This window comes from Lissotriton vulgaris, chromosome 11 (genome assembly GCF_964263255.1).
Source record: "Lissotriton vulgaris chromosome 11, aLisVul1.2, whole genome shotgun sequence".
Taxonomy (NCBI): domain Eukaryota; kingdom Metazoa; phylum Chordata; class Amphibia; order Caudata; family Salamandridae; genus Lissotriton; species Lissotriton vulgaris.
Genome location: NC_141699.1, coordinates 886,716,970 through 886,729,791, shown reverse-complemented (window position 1 = coordinate 886,729,791; position 12,822 = coordinate 886,716,970). Strand labels below are relative to the sequence as shown.

Genomic DNA, 12,822 nt, shown 5'->3' with positions numbered 1-12,822 from the left:
TGCTCCACCAACATCTGGTGTCATCCTGCAAGTTTGAAGCGGACCTGTTTTCTGTGTTTTTCTTCTGACCTCTGGCTCTAAGCTTCGGACCTGTTTGTGTGCTGAACATTGAGCCTTTTTATGCATCTGGACAGTTCCATATCCTGACCACATAGTTGACTTGTTGATATCTCCCTTCTTTGTCATGGGTCATCGAGCGGCTGTTTACCTCCTCTGCATTTGTGACCACTGCAATGCACCGCCAGTCGAGCTGAAGGCGTTCATGAAGTTTTCGAGGGTTCCCCAGATTAGGGGTTGTTTAAAAAAAATATATATATATAACCTTCAAGGGTAGTGAGCGCTATATAAATGTAATCTAAACCGAAATGGAAGTGGGTTGTGCTGTCTGGGTTGTAATTGTAAACAACTCTGTGCAGACCTATGGGCTTGTTTGTTAGTACCAGGAAAAAAACACAGCTCTAAGAGAAGATACACTACGCTATGTGTCAGGAAAGTAACTTCTTGAATGGTATGTACTCATTAGAAACTACAGTCTATCCGCTTTCTATCTTGCTCAGCTAGGCACTTGTTGCTAAATCGTGTCATACTCTCTTCAGAGTAGACCGGTTTTACGCTGATGTCATTGACGGAAGCACACGAGTAACAGTAAAGAATTGGAAACAGTGGAATAAAATAAAATGCATTTAATTTGGCATGAGACTAAGCCTATTGAACCACAGATGTCTTTTCTCCATTTTGATTTCTGCATCACTAGTAGAACCATCAGATTTGTTAGGATCTCGGGATGCACTGTCAACAACCACTTAATTGTTTTGTCAGTGCAGTTTGTAAGTCAAACAATCCCCATACAGGAATTGTCCTCAGATTGCAACATAAAAGGTGTGTAGACACTGTTTTGTTTGTTGTGTTAGTAGAGTACATGGCATCCCATTCTGTAGCATTTCACGTGGCGCGAGTCGGCGAGGCACGCTGCAGGTTGGAGTAAAAATAACACAAGCACAATCTAACTAACTAGGGCTTTTGATCACTACCTCTAAAATATGGGACAGGGGTAAAAAAAATGGGCAAGGTCCTGCCCTTCCGCCAGCCTTGGAGCATTTGCACTGCACACAGTGCCCCACCCCACACTGGTGGCATGATTGCTGGTGCCTCTGAGGCTCTGACTCGGTTCAGGTGATCGGCACCACGCGCCAGATAAAGCAGCATTTTTTTTATTACTCACTGCTGTTATTGCTGGTGGCACTGTCTTATTAAGAGGCCGGCTGCAGGTTGAAAATGCCCACTCCTACATTGTGCTAACTGCCGTGCTTGTTACTAGTGCAGTGCGTGTGTGCTGGGGTGTGGTCATCCGTCCCTGGAATGAAAAAAAGTTACGCAGGGCACGCTGGCCCAGTCTTCTACCCCTATAGTAGAGCCAAATACAGCCCAATCTTAGGCCCGTCCACCAGCAACACTGAAAGCAAATCGATTTGTAATCTCATCATTGAGATGGCATTAATATCGGGCTCGGCTCTCTAAGCACTGCACAGCAACACTCATCTTCACCTTGGGACTCTGGAGACTGTCTGTAAGAGAGTGAAGTGAACAACACCGCAGTAAGGCAATTATATTTAATGTACTCTTTGACACATGACGTGCAGACTGCTGTGCAGTCGTCATGTTGATTAAAGTTGGCAGTGGCAGTGTAGACCCGGCCCTGATTAAAAAAAGTGCTGGTGCTAAGCACTGGCACAAATTAAGCACTGGTCCAAAGTATTCTCTAAACTACAGGACCAAGAGCTGTTGCCCAGCCCAAGCTGGCTGCGGACGAGTGCAGATGGGCCCTCCCTCGGTCCGGGCTTTGCCTGGGCGTGGCCCATGCTTCGGAGAAGGAGCTATGGCCCAAACAAAGTGTCCCGCACTGCAGAAGAGGCAGTACTATAATCGCGATTGAGGCACCTCCCTCTCATTGCAACTGAAGCCTGTGCCAGTGATGTGGGTAAACAGGACCCTGGGACTTTGAGTCTCACCAGGGTCAGCATGAGCTGCAGTCCAAACTAGAAAACCTCTTTTGAACTTTTTCTTCTGCTATTTTGTTTTTACTAAAATAGTGAGGATTTAGGGTCATTCTTGACACACCTACTAAGTGTGTGTGTTAAATAAAAATAAAAATCTGAACTGGATATTATTACCAGGGGGTGGGAGGGTGGATGGTGCGGCAGAGACAGTGACCATTCCCATGATCTATTCACCAAAATGTAGTATGATGGTAAAGCTATAGCCTTTGTAATAAGCAGAACTACTTTGAAGACTTGTTCTTGTGCTTAACCAGACTGTTTAATCTGGGGCAAATCATATTCTCTCTATTCCATCTGTCCCCTAATCACACAATAGTTAAGGAATTAAAAATGGACGGAAAGGAAGAAATGCCTTCTCTGGTCATCTACCATGGGCTGGCCCCAGCATGCTTGTTTCATATATTCAGGGCCAATTAAACTACACATGTCCTTATCCTGAATTGTGTAGGACTCCTGTGCTAGTGCACCTTTCTCCCAGCCTCTCTGTAAACAAACAAACTGAAGAGAAGCCATTTTTTCCACAGTTGGCATATGGCTTCTAGCATATGGCTCTAACTAGGAGTTCTCTGGAGGCAGTTGATTTGCTCAACACACCTGATGAAATGTGCTAACCAGGAGTTTGGAATTGAGTGGATGTGACAATTACCTTCTTTTATGAGTGTTGACCTTCAGAGGTCTTAATCACAGCTTTGAGGCTGAATTTCAATACATGCTGTTATTGTACATATAAGAAGTCTGAGTTTCACGGCAAACATTGCAACTGCCTCATCCCTGATTTCTTCAAGGTAAATTTGGTCAGGTAAAACCTGGTGAAATTAACAAAGTGAATTACCTAGGAAATATTGGAAGAGGTGTTATTTTGGCTTTTTCTCCCCATTTTGAAGAACACTTTCTAATTAGATTTATTTAGCACAACCAATGAATTCTGCGCAAGGCCTTTAGCCTGCGGCCAGTCCCTGTGGCCAACCGCCCGTCCCCCTCCGCGGGAATCTCGCGGGCCCCATCTGGGCTCACCCAGGGCAACCACCATATACTTGTTGAAGGCCGCAGGGGAGCCCAAAGTCCCCTGCGGGCTCAGCTGGCTCTTCATCCAGCGGGAACCTGAATTGCGAGCAGCTAAAACTGCTGCACCCTGTTGGCGGGAGCAATATTCATATCAGTTTCCCTGCCTGCATCACTGTGGGCAGGGAAATAGGTCTGAAGTCCCCTACTAATTGGTGGAGCATTTTTTAATCTGCTGGAAGTGGGCTTTGTGTTTGTTCTTTCTTGGCGGGAGCTTTGATATTGCTCCTGCCAAGCGAAAGCAAACACAGGTTTCCCTTTCTGCCCCAGTGCATGCAGGAAAGTCGCTATGACTTGGGAGGTCATCCCAGGACATAGCAGAAGCTGCCCCTGGGGTGATGCGGTCCCCAAGGCTATGAATCCCTCTGGAATGAGTTGGGCAGTCTTACCCCCCCCTTCCCCCCCTTTTAATACATTTTTTATATAATTATGGCCAGGCCCTGTGGGATGGCGTTTCTGGGGCGGAAATCGGCCCGTAAAGGAGGCCGCATACCTCCCTCCCACTTTAACCCGTTCGGTGCTGATGACGGCTCCCGGCCGTCATGAGTTACGGTGGGCGTGTGCTGATGACGGCCGGGAGCCGTCATGATCACACCCGCGATCGGAATGTGCCGCACAGGCGCAGAATCCCGGGGGGACCTAAGTCTTACCTGAGAGACCTACTAGGATCGAGGCACAAGAGGTCACGGCCGCCAGAAGCACCACGCCAAACGACAGCAGATACCGCCGCCACCAGCCGCGCCGCCGCTCCGGGACTTCAGATCCCGGCAGCCTTCGCGGCGGCGCGTTCCCTGACACGCTAGACGTGCCAGGAGGGGCGATAAATACAGCGAGCCCTCGGTGGAGCGGGGGGACCTAAGCCTTACCTAAGAGACCTACTAGGATCGAGGCACAAGAGGTCACGGCCGCCAGAAGCACCACGCCAAACGACAGCAGATACCGCCGCCACCAGCCGCGCCGCCGCTCCGGCACTTCAGATCCCGGCAGCCTTCGCGGCGGCGCGTTCCCTGACACGCTAGACGTGCCAGGAGGGGCGATAAATCCAGCAAGCCCCCAGCATCGCAGGACGCGAGCGGGACGCCCGGAGCTAAGCCCGGAGCTAAGCCCGGGCAAAGGGCGGGCCCTCTGAGGCCTGAGGAGCCTGGCCTGGGCCACCACCCCTGCCCGATCTTCTTCAGCCCAAGTAAAGTTTGGACACAGAAACTGTAAGTCTGCTAACATCTAATTACAGGATACAGGGATTTTTGCCATTCATTGCTAAGCCCTAAGTACATGGACCTGTCATTACACTGCTAACACTCCTAAACGGTCATTTGAGATTAGCATTGGGGTCTGCCATGAATTGTCGGGAGACCAGAAGCATGGCTGTTGCAGGAGCGAAAAAATTAACCGGGACTTTGGACGACTTTATTGTTCGTACCAATGCATTAATCGATGAGGGGATAGTATTAATGGACCGGAGGGTGTCCCAAGACCTAGCGATGGCTAAGAGATCTTCCCTAGGGCTTATTGCCCAGGCATGCACGCCCAACATCGAGTCCCGCCCCAACACTCTCGCCATGGTACATAACATCGGGGATACCGGGTATTCTGATGTCTTAAGCTCACAACAAGACTTGGAAACCACTCCGAATCTTAATCTTCTGACAGAGAGTGGCTTAGACAGAAATTAGTCAGACAATCCACCTTCGGCAAGTGCCACAAATCAAAGGGGTTTGAAAGAAGAGGCAATCCCTAAACAAAAGGTCAACAAATCTACCACCCTTAAAGGGAAGAAGCACAAACTGCCCACAACCGAGGCAATACCATCCTAGACCCGGCAATTGTGAATAATAACTTGGCAGACTGTGCAAATGATACGGGGGGCGCACTCGACAAAAGTTGGCTTGCCTCTAAGTCTTCCAGACGACACTATTATCGACAATAGTCTGGAGGAAATCCTGGAACTTAGTGGTGGAGTCACTAACCCAGCCAAACATAGCCAAGATGGGAGCGGGTTAATTACGACTAATAATAACATTTTTAATATGTTAACCTCTTGGCTGCTAAGGCATTATTACTCTGATCATATAATGTCCATTGATTTCAATGGAAAGTCCATGACGAGTTACCCTTGTCATTAGCAGCCAAGAGGTTAAAAGCCCTACTCGAACCCATAGAGGCTAGATTACGCTGCCTAGAAACTATCTTGAAAAACATTCACAAGGATATAAGTGCCCCAAGCTTTACCTTGAATGCTAAGACACCCTATGTTGCGAATACAGTTAACAAGTCAGCTAATAAGTCATCTTTGGCTGGCAAAAGCGTCACTGTGGCTAAAAACAATGTTCCCAAATACCCTAGTAACACTCCAAACCTGGGTGGCACTAAAGCAAAGACCCCTGATCCAAAACAACCAGAGAATTCAACTAATTCTAAGTCAACTTCCCAAGTTAAATCTAATGATCCCACTCCGCTGATCCCAAATCCCGACCTGGCCCCTAGAGTTAAGGTAGCGGCCCGCAGAAACATCCATCTCCCCCCAGATGCCTGCCCCTACGTAGTGATTCTTACTGGAGTCACTGAAATTTCACCATCTGAAGTAGAATCCTACCAGGCCTTGAAAAATAAAGTGTGCCACTGGCTCTCCAAAAACCATCCCCTACCGCCGAACATTCCAAGTAATATTCTAATGGTGGAGAGAACCCCATGGGGAGGGAATAGAAAAAACTTACAGGGGGATTGCGTCGTGGTCACTTTCGAGAATACACAGGTGGTAGAATACATATGTAGAGGATCCTCTAGATATCAAGCAAGCACGGTCACTGCTAGGCCCCTCTCTTACTTCTACCTACCGGGGAATCAAGCAGACAAAAGATGGAGTTGGTTAAGGGGCCCACAAGACCAAAAAACCAGGCAGAGGTTTAACCCCCCATGGGAGGCGCAACCTTATGGCTGGGATGAGGGTGGAGATGAGGAATGGAACTTGGTTAGGAGAAGAAGAGGCAGACCGCTTCAAGGTGGGTTTGTCGCAGGGCCACAAAATAGTCACCCACATTATTACCACCAGACTGCAAATGGGTATGATAATTACTATAACTTCCCAACTGCTAACCACTATGAATGTCTGTCAACCACGGACTGGGTTGACTGACAAAAACAGGGCTTGCCAATTGGACAGAGGACTCATATCTTCCTTACCCCTCTGCAAAAGGAAAATAGTATTCCGGACATGCAGAATTTAAATCTAATTCCAACTTTTCACAAGGGTCCTGTAGCTGCTGAGGTTAGGGGGCCATATAACTCCCAAAAAACAGTTTGTAAAATCCTTACTTGGAATGTGGCGGGGATAACTGCTAAGGCTCTAGACCCTATCTGGCAGGGTTTTGTCAAACAATACGATATACTGGCCTTCCAAGAAACTTGGGATAAATCAACCTGTTTCTCTTTGGATGGCTTTCACAGTTTCTCCACCCCAGCAGTATCGGGTGTAAGAGGGAGAGCTAAGGGAGGCCTACTCACACTGTTCTCACTTAACCTGGTTGGGGTTTTAAAAAAAATGGAACCTGCTCCTATGAACACGCTTATAATTGAGTGGGCCATTTCGGATCATCAAACTTTTTTATTTATTAACTTTTATAATTCCAGGGAGGGCTCTTTCGTGAATGAGCACCTGATTGCCCTGTCAGATTTTTTGTTAGTCTATAAACACGATTGCACTTCCGTGCCAGAGATGGTTATCCTGGGCGATTTTAATATTCACCCCTGTGAGGGGGATTGTTATAATGACACATATGGAGGATCACCGGTTGAGGGGATTCCCCAATTCGAACATACTAAGGAGGGTGAGGGGCTTGAGAATCTTCTTGCCAACTTAAACTTATTTGAACTAGGCCTTGGGAATAATGAGACCAGAGTGCCCACATTTACTGGGAGAGACGCAAATACCATCATTGACTACATTTTTGTGTCATCTGGGGTGCTAGCAAAAGCACGGGAATACAGGGTGGTGACCGCTATTTTCAGCGATCACAACCCTGTTTTATTGACCGTGGATCTGGATTGTTTCCTGACTGGAAGAGACACAGGTGTGGTTGCCCCAAGAGATCTTTCAACTAAGTAGCAGGGTAGGAGGATAAATTGGGAGAAGATTGTTCCGGAAAACTTGTTCAAAACATTAGCGCAGGAAACCGAGGCAAATATGGCAGTCTGCCTTGATCCCACTTCACTAGGGCCTGATGTTGTGGCTGCCTATGTTGAGATATGCTCAAGGATCTCCAAGAACTTGGAGTCCAGGAACGGCTCACAAGGCATTAAGAAGACATATAAATGGTTTGACAAGGAATGCTCGCTCATGCATAGTGCCTTACTGAAAGCACTTAAACATAGACCTAGAGATAAGACACTTGTGGCGAGCCTCCGAAAGGATTATAAACTTGCACTTGCTAAGGGTAAGAAACAAATCAAGGAGGAAGCCTGGGACAGCCAGGGGTTAATAATGGCAGGCACAAGGGAATGGGTCCCCTGAGGCCAAAATTGGCTTTGGGGAGGGGTGCAGTGCAGCCCCCTCCCCCTTTCTATTTAGGAGCCGGTCCCCAGGGGATGGGGTCCATAGGACCTAAAGAGGCCTGAGTAGGGGGTCTATGTACGCTCCCCTGCGTAATATTACAAATTAACTCCCCTGGACCTTGCCCACCCGATGGCAAAAAAGAAACCAGCGCAGGAGACTGTGTTTGTGTTTTTGTTGGGTTTTTTTTTTTCTCGGATTCTCATAATTCACAGCAAAATAAAAATAAAATAAAAATGTGACCCCAAGATAGCTGGCACGACTTCCTTGTTGAAGTGGTGGCAGCCATCCTATCCCACCATGAGATTGTCGGATCCGCGGACCCTCCACTTCTCTATATATAAATCGTTTATTTTTTTTAATACTCAAACTACTGAACGTATTCACACCAAATTTCAAGAAGGAAAGGGCTCTGTCTGGACCAAAATCTAGCTTTCTGCCAAATTTGGTCTAATCCGTTCAGTGTTTGAAGCTGTAGTAGTGTCTAAAATCCCTATGGGAAATTGCATGGGGAAAATGCTTTTTGGGGCCTTATGCTTGAGGAATTACCCTAAAATTTCCAGACAGCAGATGAATTGACTGGCACAGTAGTTTTGTTTGAAACTTTTGTAATGATTTGTCAAACTGCGCCAAACTTATTAGCAAAATGCTTTTCTTATGGAAACATGTCCTAACTACATTATTTTCCCCTCCGATATTTGCCAGATATCATAACTTTGACTTATTCTATTTTAATTATTTTTCAGGATTCTAACTACATAATTTGTTTGAGGCCCTTTGCAGGTCAATGTAAGTATATGACAATATTATCTACATGCTACATCTTTGGAAGAAATGATCTAGCTTTTTATAGCAATGCGCTGATGTCCGCTGTGTAGAAACTGAAAAGAAGGGCAAGTAAGCATCCTTCCTCCAATCCCCTGTCTGTATAGATTTTCTTTGAAACTGCTATTTCTTTGAAAGGCTATTACCAACTTTCACTTGCACCTAGGTTAATGATTATATTGAAATAATGTAATAAACTCCTTGCATATACTTTAACCCCGATGTCTAGCACTGCAAGTAAATGATAACTGGCGGGACTAATCTTCTGCCCTTCATTTTGTGGATGAGGCAGAAGATGAAGCCACGCCAAGAATCCACAATGGTATCTGTGAAGAGTAAAGATTTGAACAGAGTTGTGAGCCAGGACTCCCAGTATTGTCTGATTCAAAGAGGCTTCTTGGTATTCCACGTGCACCTAGGGCCCCTTTGCCCTTATTTTGTTTAAAACTAGGATGGTCCTTATTGGGTTGAATATATGATTACACAGTTCATTCTGCTCTTTAATGTTATTCAGTTGAGCTGAGCATCCGAAATATCAGGGCTTACTCCATTTTCCTTTTGTGGAGGCTCATTCCCCTCAACCCTGTTAATATAGTTCCAGAACTGGGATTGGTCTTTGAGGTTTGACAGCTTAAGAGTATACCACCATTGACTTTCAGTATGTTTATTTTTTTCTTCCCTCTATTTTCTGTTGTAATCTGCTTTCACTGGGAGGATCAATGGTTTGTAAACTTATTTTTAGTTTCAAGAGTTGTGCTTTTACCTTCTTTAATTTTGGAGTGAACCGTTTGTTAGGCTGAATCATCTGTGTTCTTTCATTCAGCCAGTTTTTGATAGTACCTAATTTTGGTAGGCAGTGCTGGTCCTGCTGCTGGCCATCACCACGTCTCTGGTTTACAGCCTTGTCTTGGATTGGCTGTCCTTAGGTTATTGTCCAGTGTAGTCTAGCTGCTCCGAGCTACGTGGACCCCGGAATTGGTGGAAGGCAGCTCAGTCGGTGAATATGTACTGCAGCGGCACCTGTAAACTTTACAGCTAATAAACACTTCGAAATTCTGTGCAATGCACTTGTATTAACTGAAGCCTACCAATTCTCCAATCCTAGATTCTTCCCTTACGAGTTCCCTCTCACTCTGAAATTACTCTCAGAATATGTCCAACCATGGCATTAGCTGTCATGCAATCCATAAGTACCGAAGTTAATGGAAAAATATAATTTGAGTTAAATAATCAACGTATATTAGGATGAGTGTATGGAATGTCTGTGTAACTAAGACATGTGACCTCCTTACCTTTTTGTTACATATTTAGGCAGCCTGAGAGAAGGGGGGTGGGTTGATCATTCATTGATCATACCATTTGGCCAGGAATTGCACGGGTAAGAGGGATGAGCTGATCTTTTGTGGGCAGTGGTTTTGTTCATGGTTATAGAAATTGCAGCAATTGTACATAATCTGTCATTGAAACCAGTTATACAGTGTGCCATGTTATTGTAAAGTGCGTACACAGGGATATGTAGCAAACTGCATCCTGCTTAGGAGACGCTTAGTAGCTGGGAAAATGTGACCACCAAGGCCTTGGTCTAGGCTTAGTTTAAACCTGTGCTTTTGCAGCACACCACTGAAGTATCATTAACCTTTCTTTTGGTTTGCAGAGAGCTACTTCCAGAATGTCTGACTTTAGCAAATGCCCAGATTGTGGATCTTCAGACATAGTTGATGACGCCCATTACTCCCAGAACCAGTTGGTGTGTGCTTCGTGTGGATTTATCCTGACAGAGGGCCTCCTTACTACTACACAAGCGGAGGAAGGCTTTTCACAAGGTGAGTGAACTAGAATGCTTGGGACTAATTGAGAGGAGTGAAGCTGTAGGTCCGTCTTCGCTTTCTGCTATGTGCAAAATAATTTGCTTGTCGGAGTTTGATTAGTTTTTAAACTTACTATTTTATTTTGGACTTTTGCAAAGCACTATAAACACCTTGCAGGATTTTCGGAGCTCTTAAAATACACAGGAGGATGGGCAGGTAGCACTGGTGTATGTGGAGGTGGATTGTAACACTAAGTTGAGAATTGTGGTTGGATTTTGTTCCGTCTCCAGGATAGATTATTTTCTTACTTGTAAATATCTGTTGTGTTCTTCTCCCTTAATTATTCCAAATCCACTATAAGATCATGCAGCTATTGGTTTAGAGGTGACCTTTTCTGATAAACAAGTCTTTCCTAATTATTGGTCTGTAAATAGAGCCTTTTAGCGGATGAATCCTTTGAAGAAATGTGGCCTTCGCCTGTAAAAAGAAAAAATGACAAACCCTTTTCTTCAATAACAAATGTATGGAGGCTTTTAAAGCGCCTGTGCAGGGGGAGATTGTTGATTTCCAGTTTAAGAAAAAAAATAATAAGAAACATGAAAAGTAGGGAACGGTCGGAGGCCACTTTTTCTATTTTTTGTGGGCAGAGCTTAAATTTACGCAGGTAGTTAACCCCCAACATCTCAAGGAAAGAGAGCTAATGAAGACTAAGCAACATGATTTTTTTTAATTGGAGAGGGACATTATAAACAGTAGGACACTTGGTCAACAATTATACAAAGAAGGTAAAGTGAGCGGGAGGCTGCTGGCCTGCCTGCCTAGATCCAGACAAGTAAGTAATGCTATCTTTAAACTTTTGAATCCTTTAGTAGGTACCTTGATGCATGAACCATCTCAAATAGAGGGAATATTTCCAGAGCATTTCACTACTGTATACCCTGCAGATCAATAGTCCTATGATGAAGAGATAGCTGATTTTTTTGTGCTGGTATTTGCCTCTCGAAGTTGACTAATGAAGCATCACATAATCTTGCCTGGCTGATATCTTTGTTGGAGATTGAAGAGGTGGTGAAAGCCCTCCCTAGAGGGAAAGCTGCAGGAGAAGACTGGTCTCCATCAGGTGGTATCGGATGCTGCTTCCGGAAACCGAAATTTTCATGAGGAATTTGTTTAATATTTTGAATTTGTTTAATATTTTGCACCATTTTTGCCAATGGCTTTTTACCTGTTTCCTTAAAGATAAAAATCCAGTTGCTATAAATTCATTTATCCCGATAACACTGCTTACCAGTGATTATAAGATTTTAATGACAATTCTTGGTAGCAGGATATCTAAGGTCACACCTTTTCTGTTTGGTTCCTAATTGGAGATTGTATTTTTTGCTGCTTATTTAATAATTTATGATGGTTACCAGGACTTTCATAAGTGTTGGACCTTTTATAATTCCCTTCTTCAGGTTATGTGTAAAACAGCCCACTTCCACCCAGATCCGAGCTTTCCCCACATGAAGATCCCTAAAAAGCTAAGATATCGCTGCGTTTTGTTTTTCAAAGTTAAACAGAAGCAACTTTTTCAGTGGTTTTCAATTCCCAAGATACATGCGGAATCCCCTATTAAGACCTTCAGTTCTGATGAACTGGTAAAAGGTTCAGTCAGATGGGAGAAGGGTAACCAGGGTAAATTTGGTGATTTAGGAATTAATTATTGATTCCTTGGGAGGTGCTTCAGCCTAGTCTTCTGTAGCTTGGGCTCAAAACAAATTGGCATATTTACAGATGTCCTCAATATTGCAGGTTAATTAACCTCTCCAAATTAAACCTACCAGGAATTAATTCAAGCGCCATTTCAATTTCCCAGAGCGCCAAGAAAACAGCTAATTGTGTTGGCTGTCTGCGTTCTGATGGGAGTGATTCTAAGCCAGGTCTTGTTCTATGCCATTCAGAGTAAATGGGTATTAGAAAATATGGTAAATCTACACAGGGAGAAGTGGTTGGAGGCTTCATATTGTTTGTTCCAAAGCATTATGAGGTCCGATTTTTCAGAAGAAGCAACTCTACGCTCAGTGGACGTTGTGCTATACCTCTTCACTATTACATAAATTAAGTTCAAATATCTTAACGGATTCCGTACATCTAGGGTATTCCTCTATTTAATTTGTATTTTGGGGGGATTGTGACATTGTTTAGTCATTTTGGGCAGGGGCTCTGATGTGTATGTGGGTCTCCCATGGGATAGAGTATATGGTAGATGTGAATGCGTTTTTGTTGGGTTGTTCCTAGGTATTGGAAATTAAACCAGCTCCGGCATTTAGTTAGTGGGTTATTGCAATGCTGTTAGCACAATCTATAATAACTGCTCTTTGGAAGTCACTGTATTCTCCTAAACTGCAATCCTAGGTGGATTAAGTGAATACTGTATATGCTAAAGTGCTTTCTGTGTGCGGAGCGGATAGGGAAAGGAGGAATGTTTAACCCCTTCCGTGCGGCCGCGAGTTTCTCCGTGTGCGGCCGCCGGCAGAACACG

General features: G+C 44.7%; 1 protein-coding gene across 2 annotated transcripts in view; it reads left to right on the top strand.

Annotated features, from left to right (window-relative positions):
- The window catches only part of BRF2 (BRF2 general transcription factor IIIB subunit), a 60,359-nt gene that overhangs the window by 21,290 nt on the left and 26,247 nt on the right, over positions 1 to 12,822 (top strand). The window contains exons 2-3 of one of the 2 annotated variants that reach the window (XM_086944033.1): positions 8,412 to 8,454; positions 10,145 to 10,313. In XM_086944033.1, the coding sequence (XP_086800159.1) occupies positions 10,160 to 10,313 (154 nt within the window). In that variant the 5' untranslated portion in view covers positions 8,412 to 8,454; positions 10,145 to 10,159. Of the gene's footprint in view, positions 1 to 8,411; positions 8,455 to 9,117; positions 9,213 to 10,144; positions 10,314 to 12,822 lie in introns of those variants that run through there. The other variant, XM_086944032.1, reaches the window with a different exon arrangement.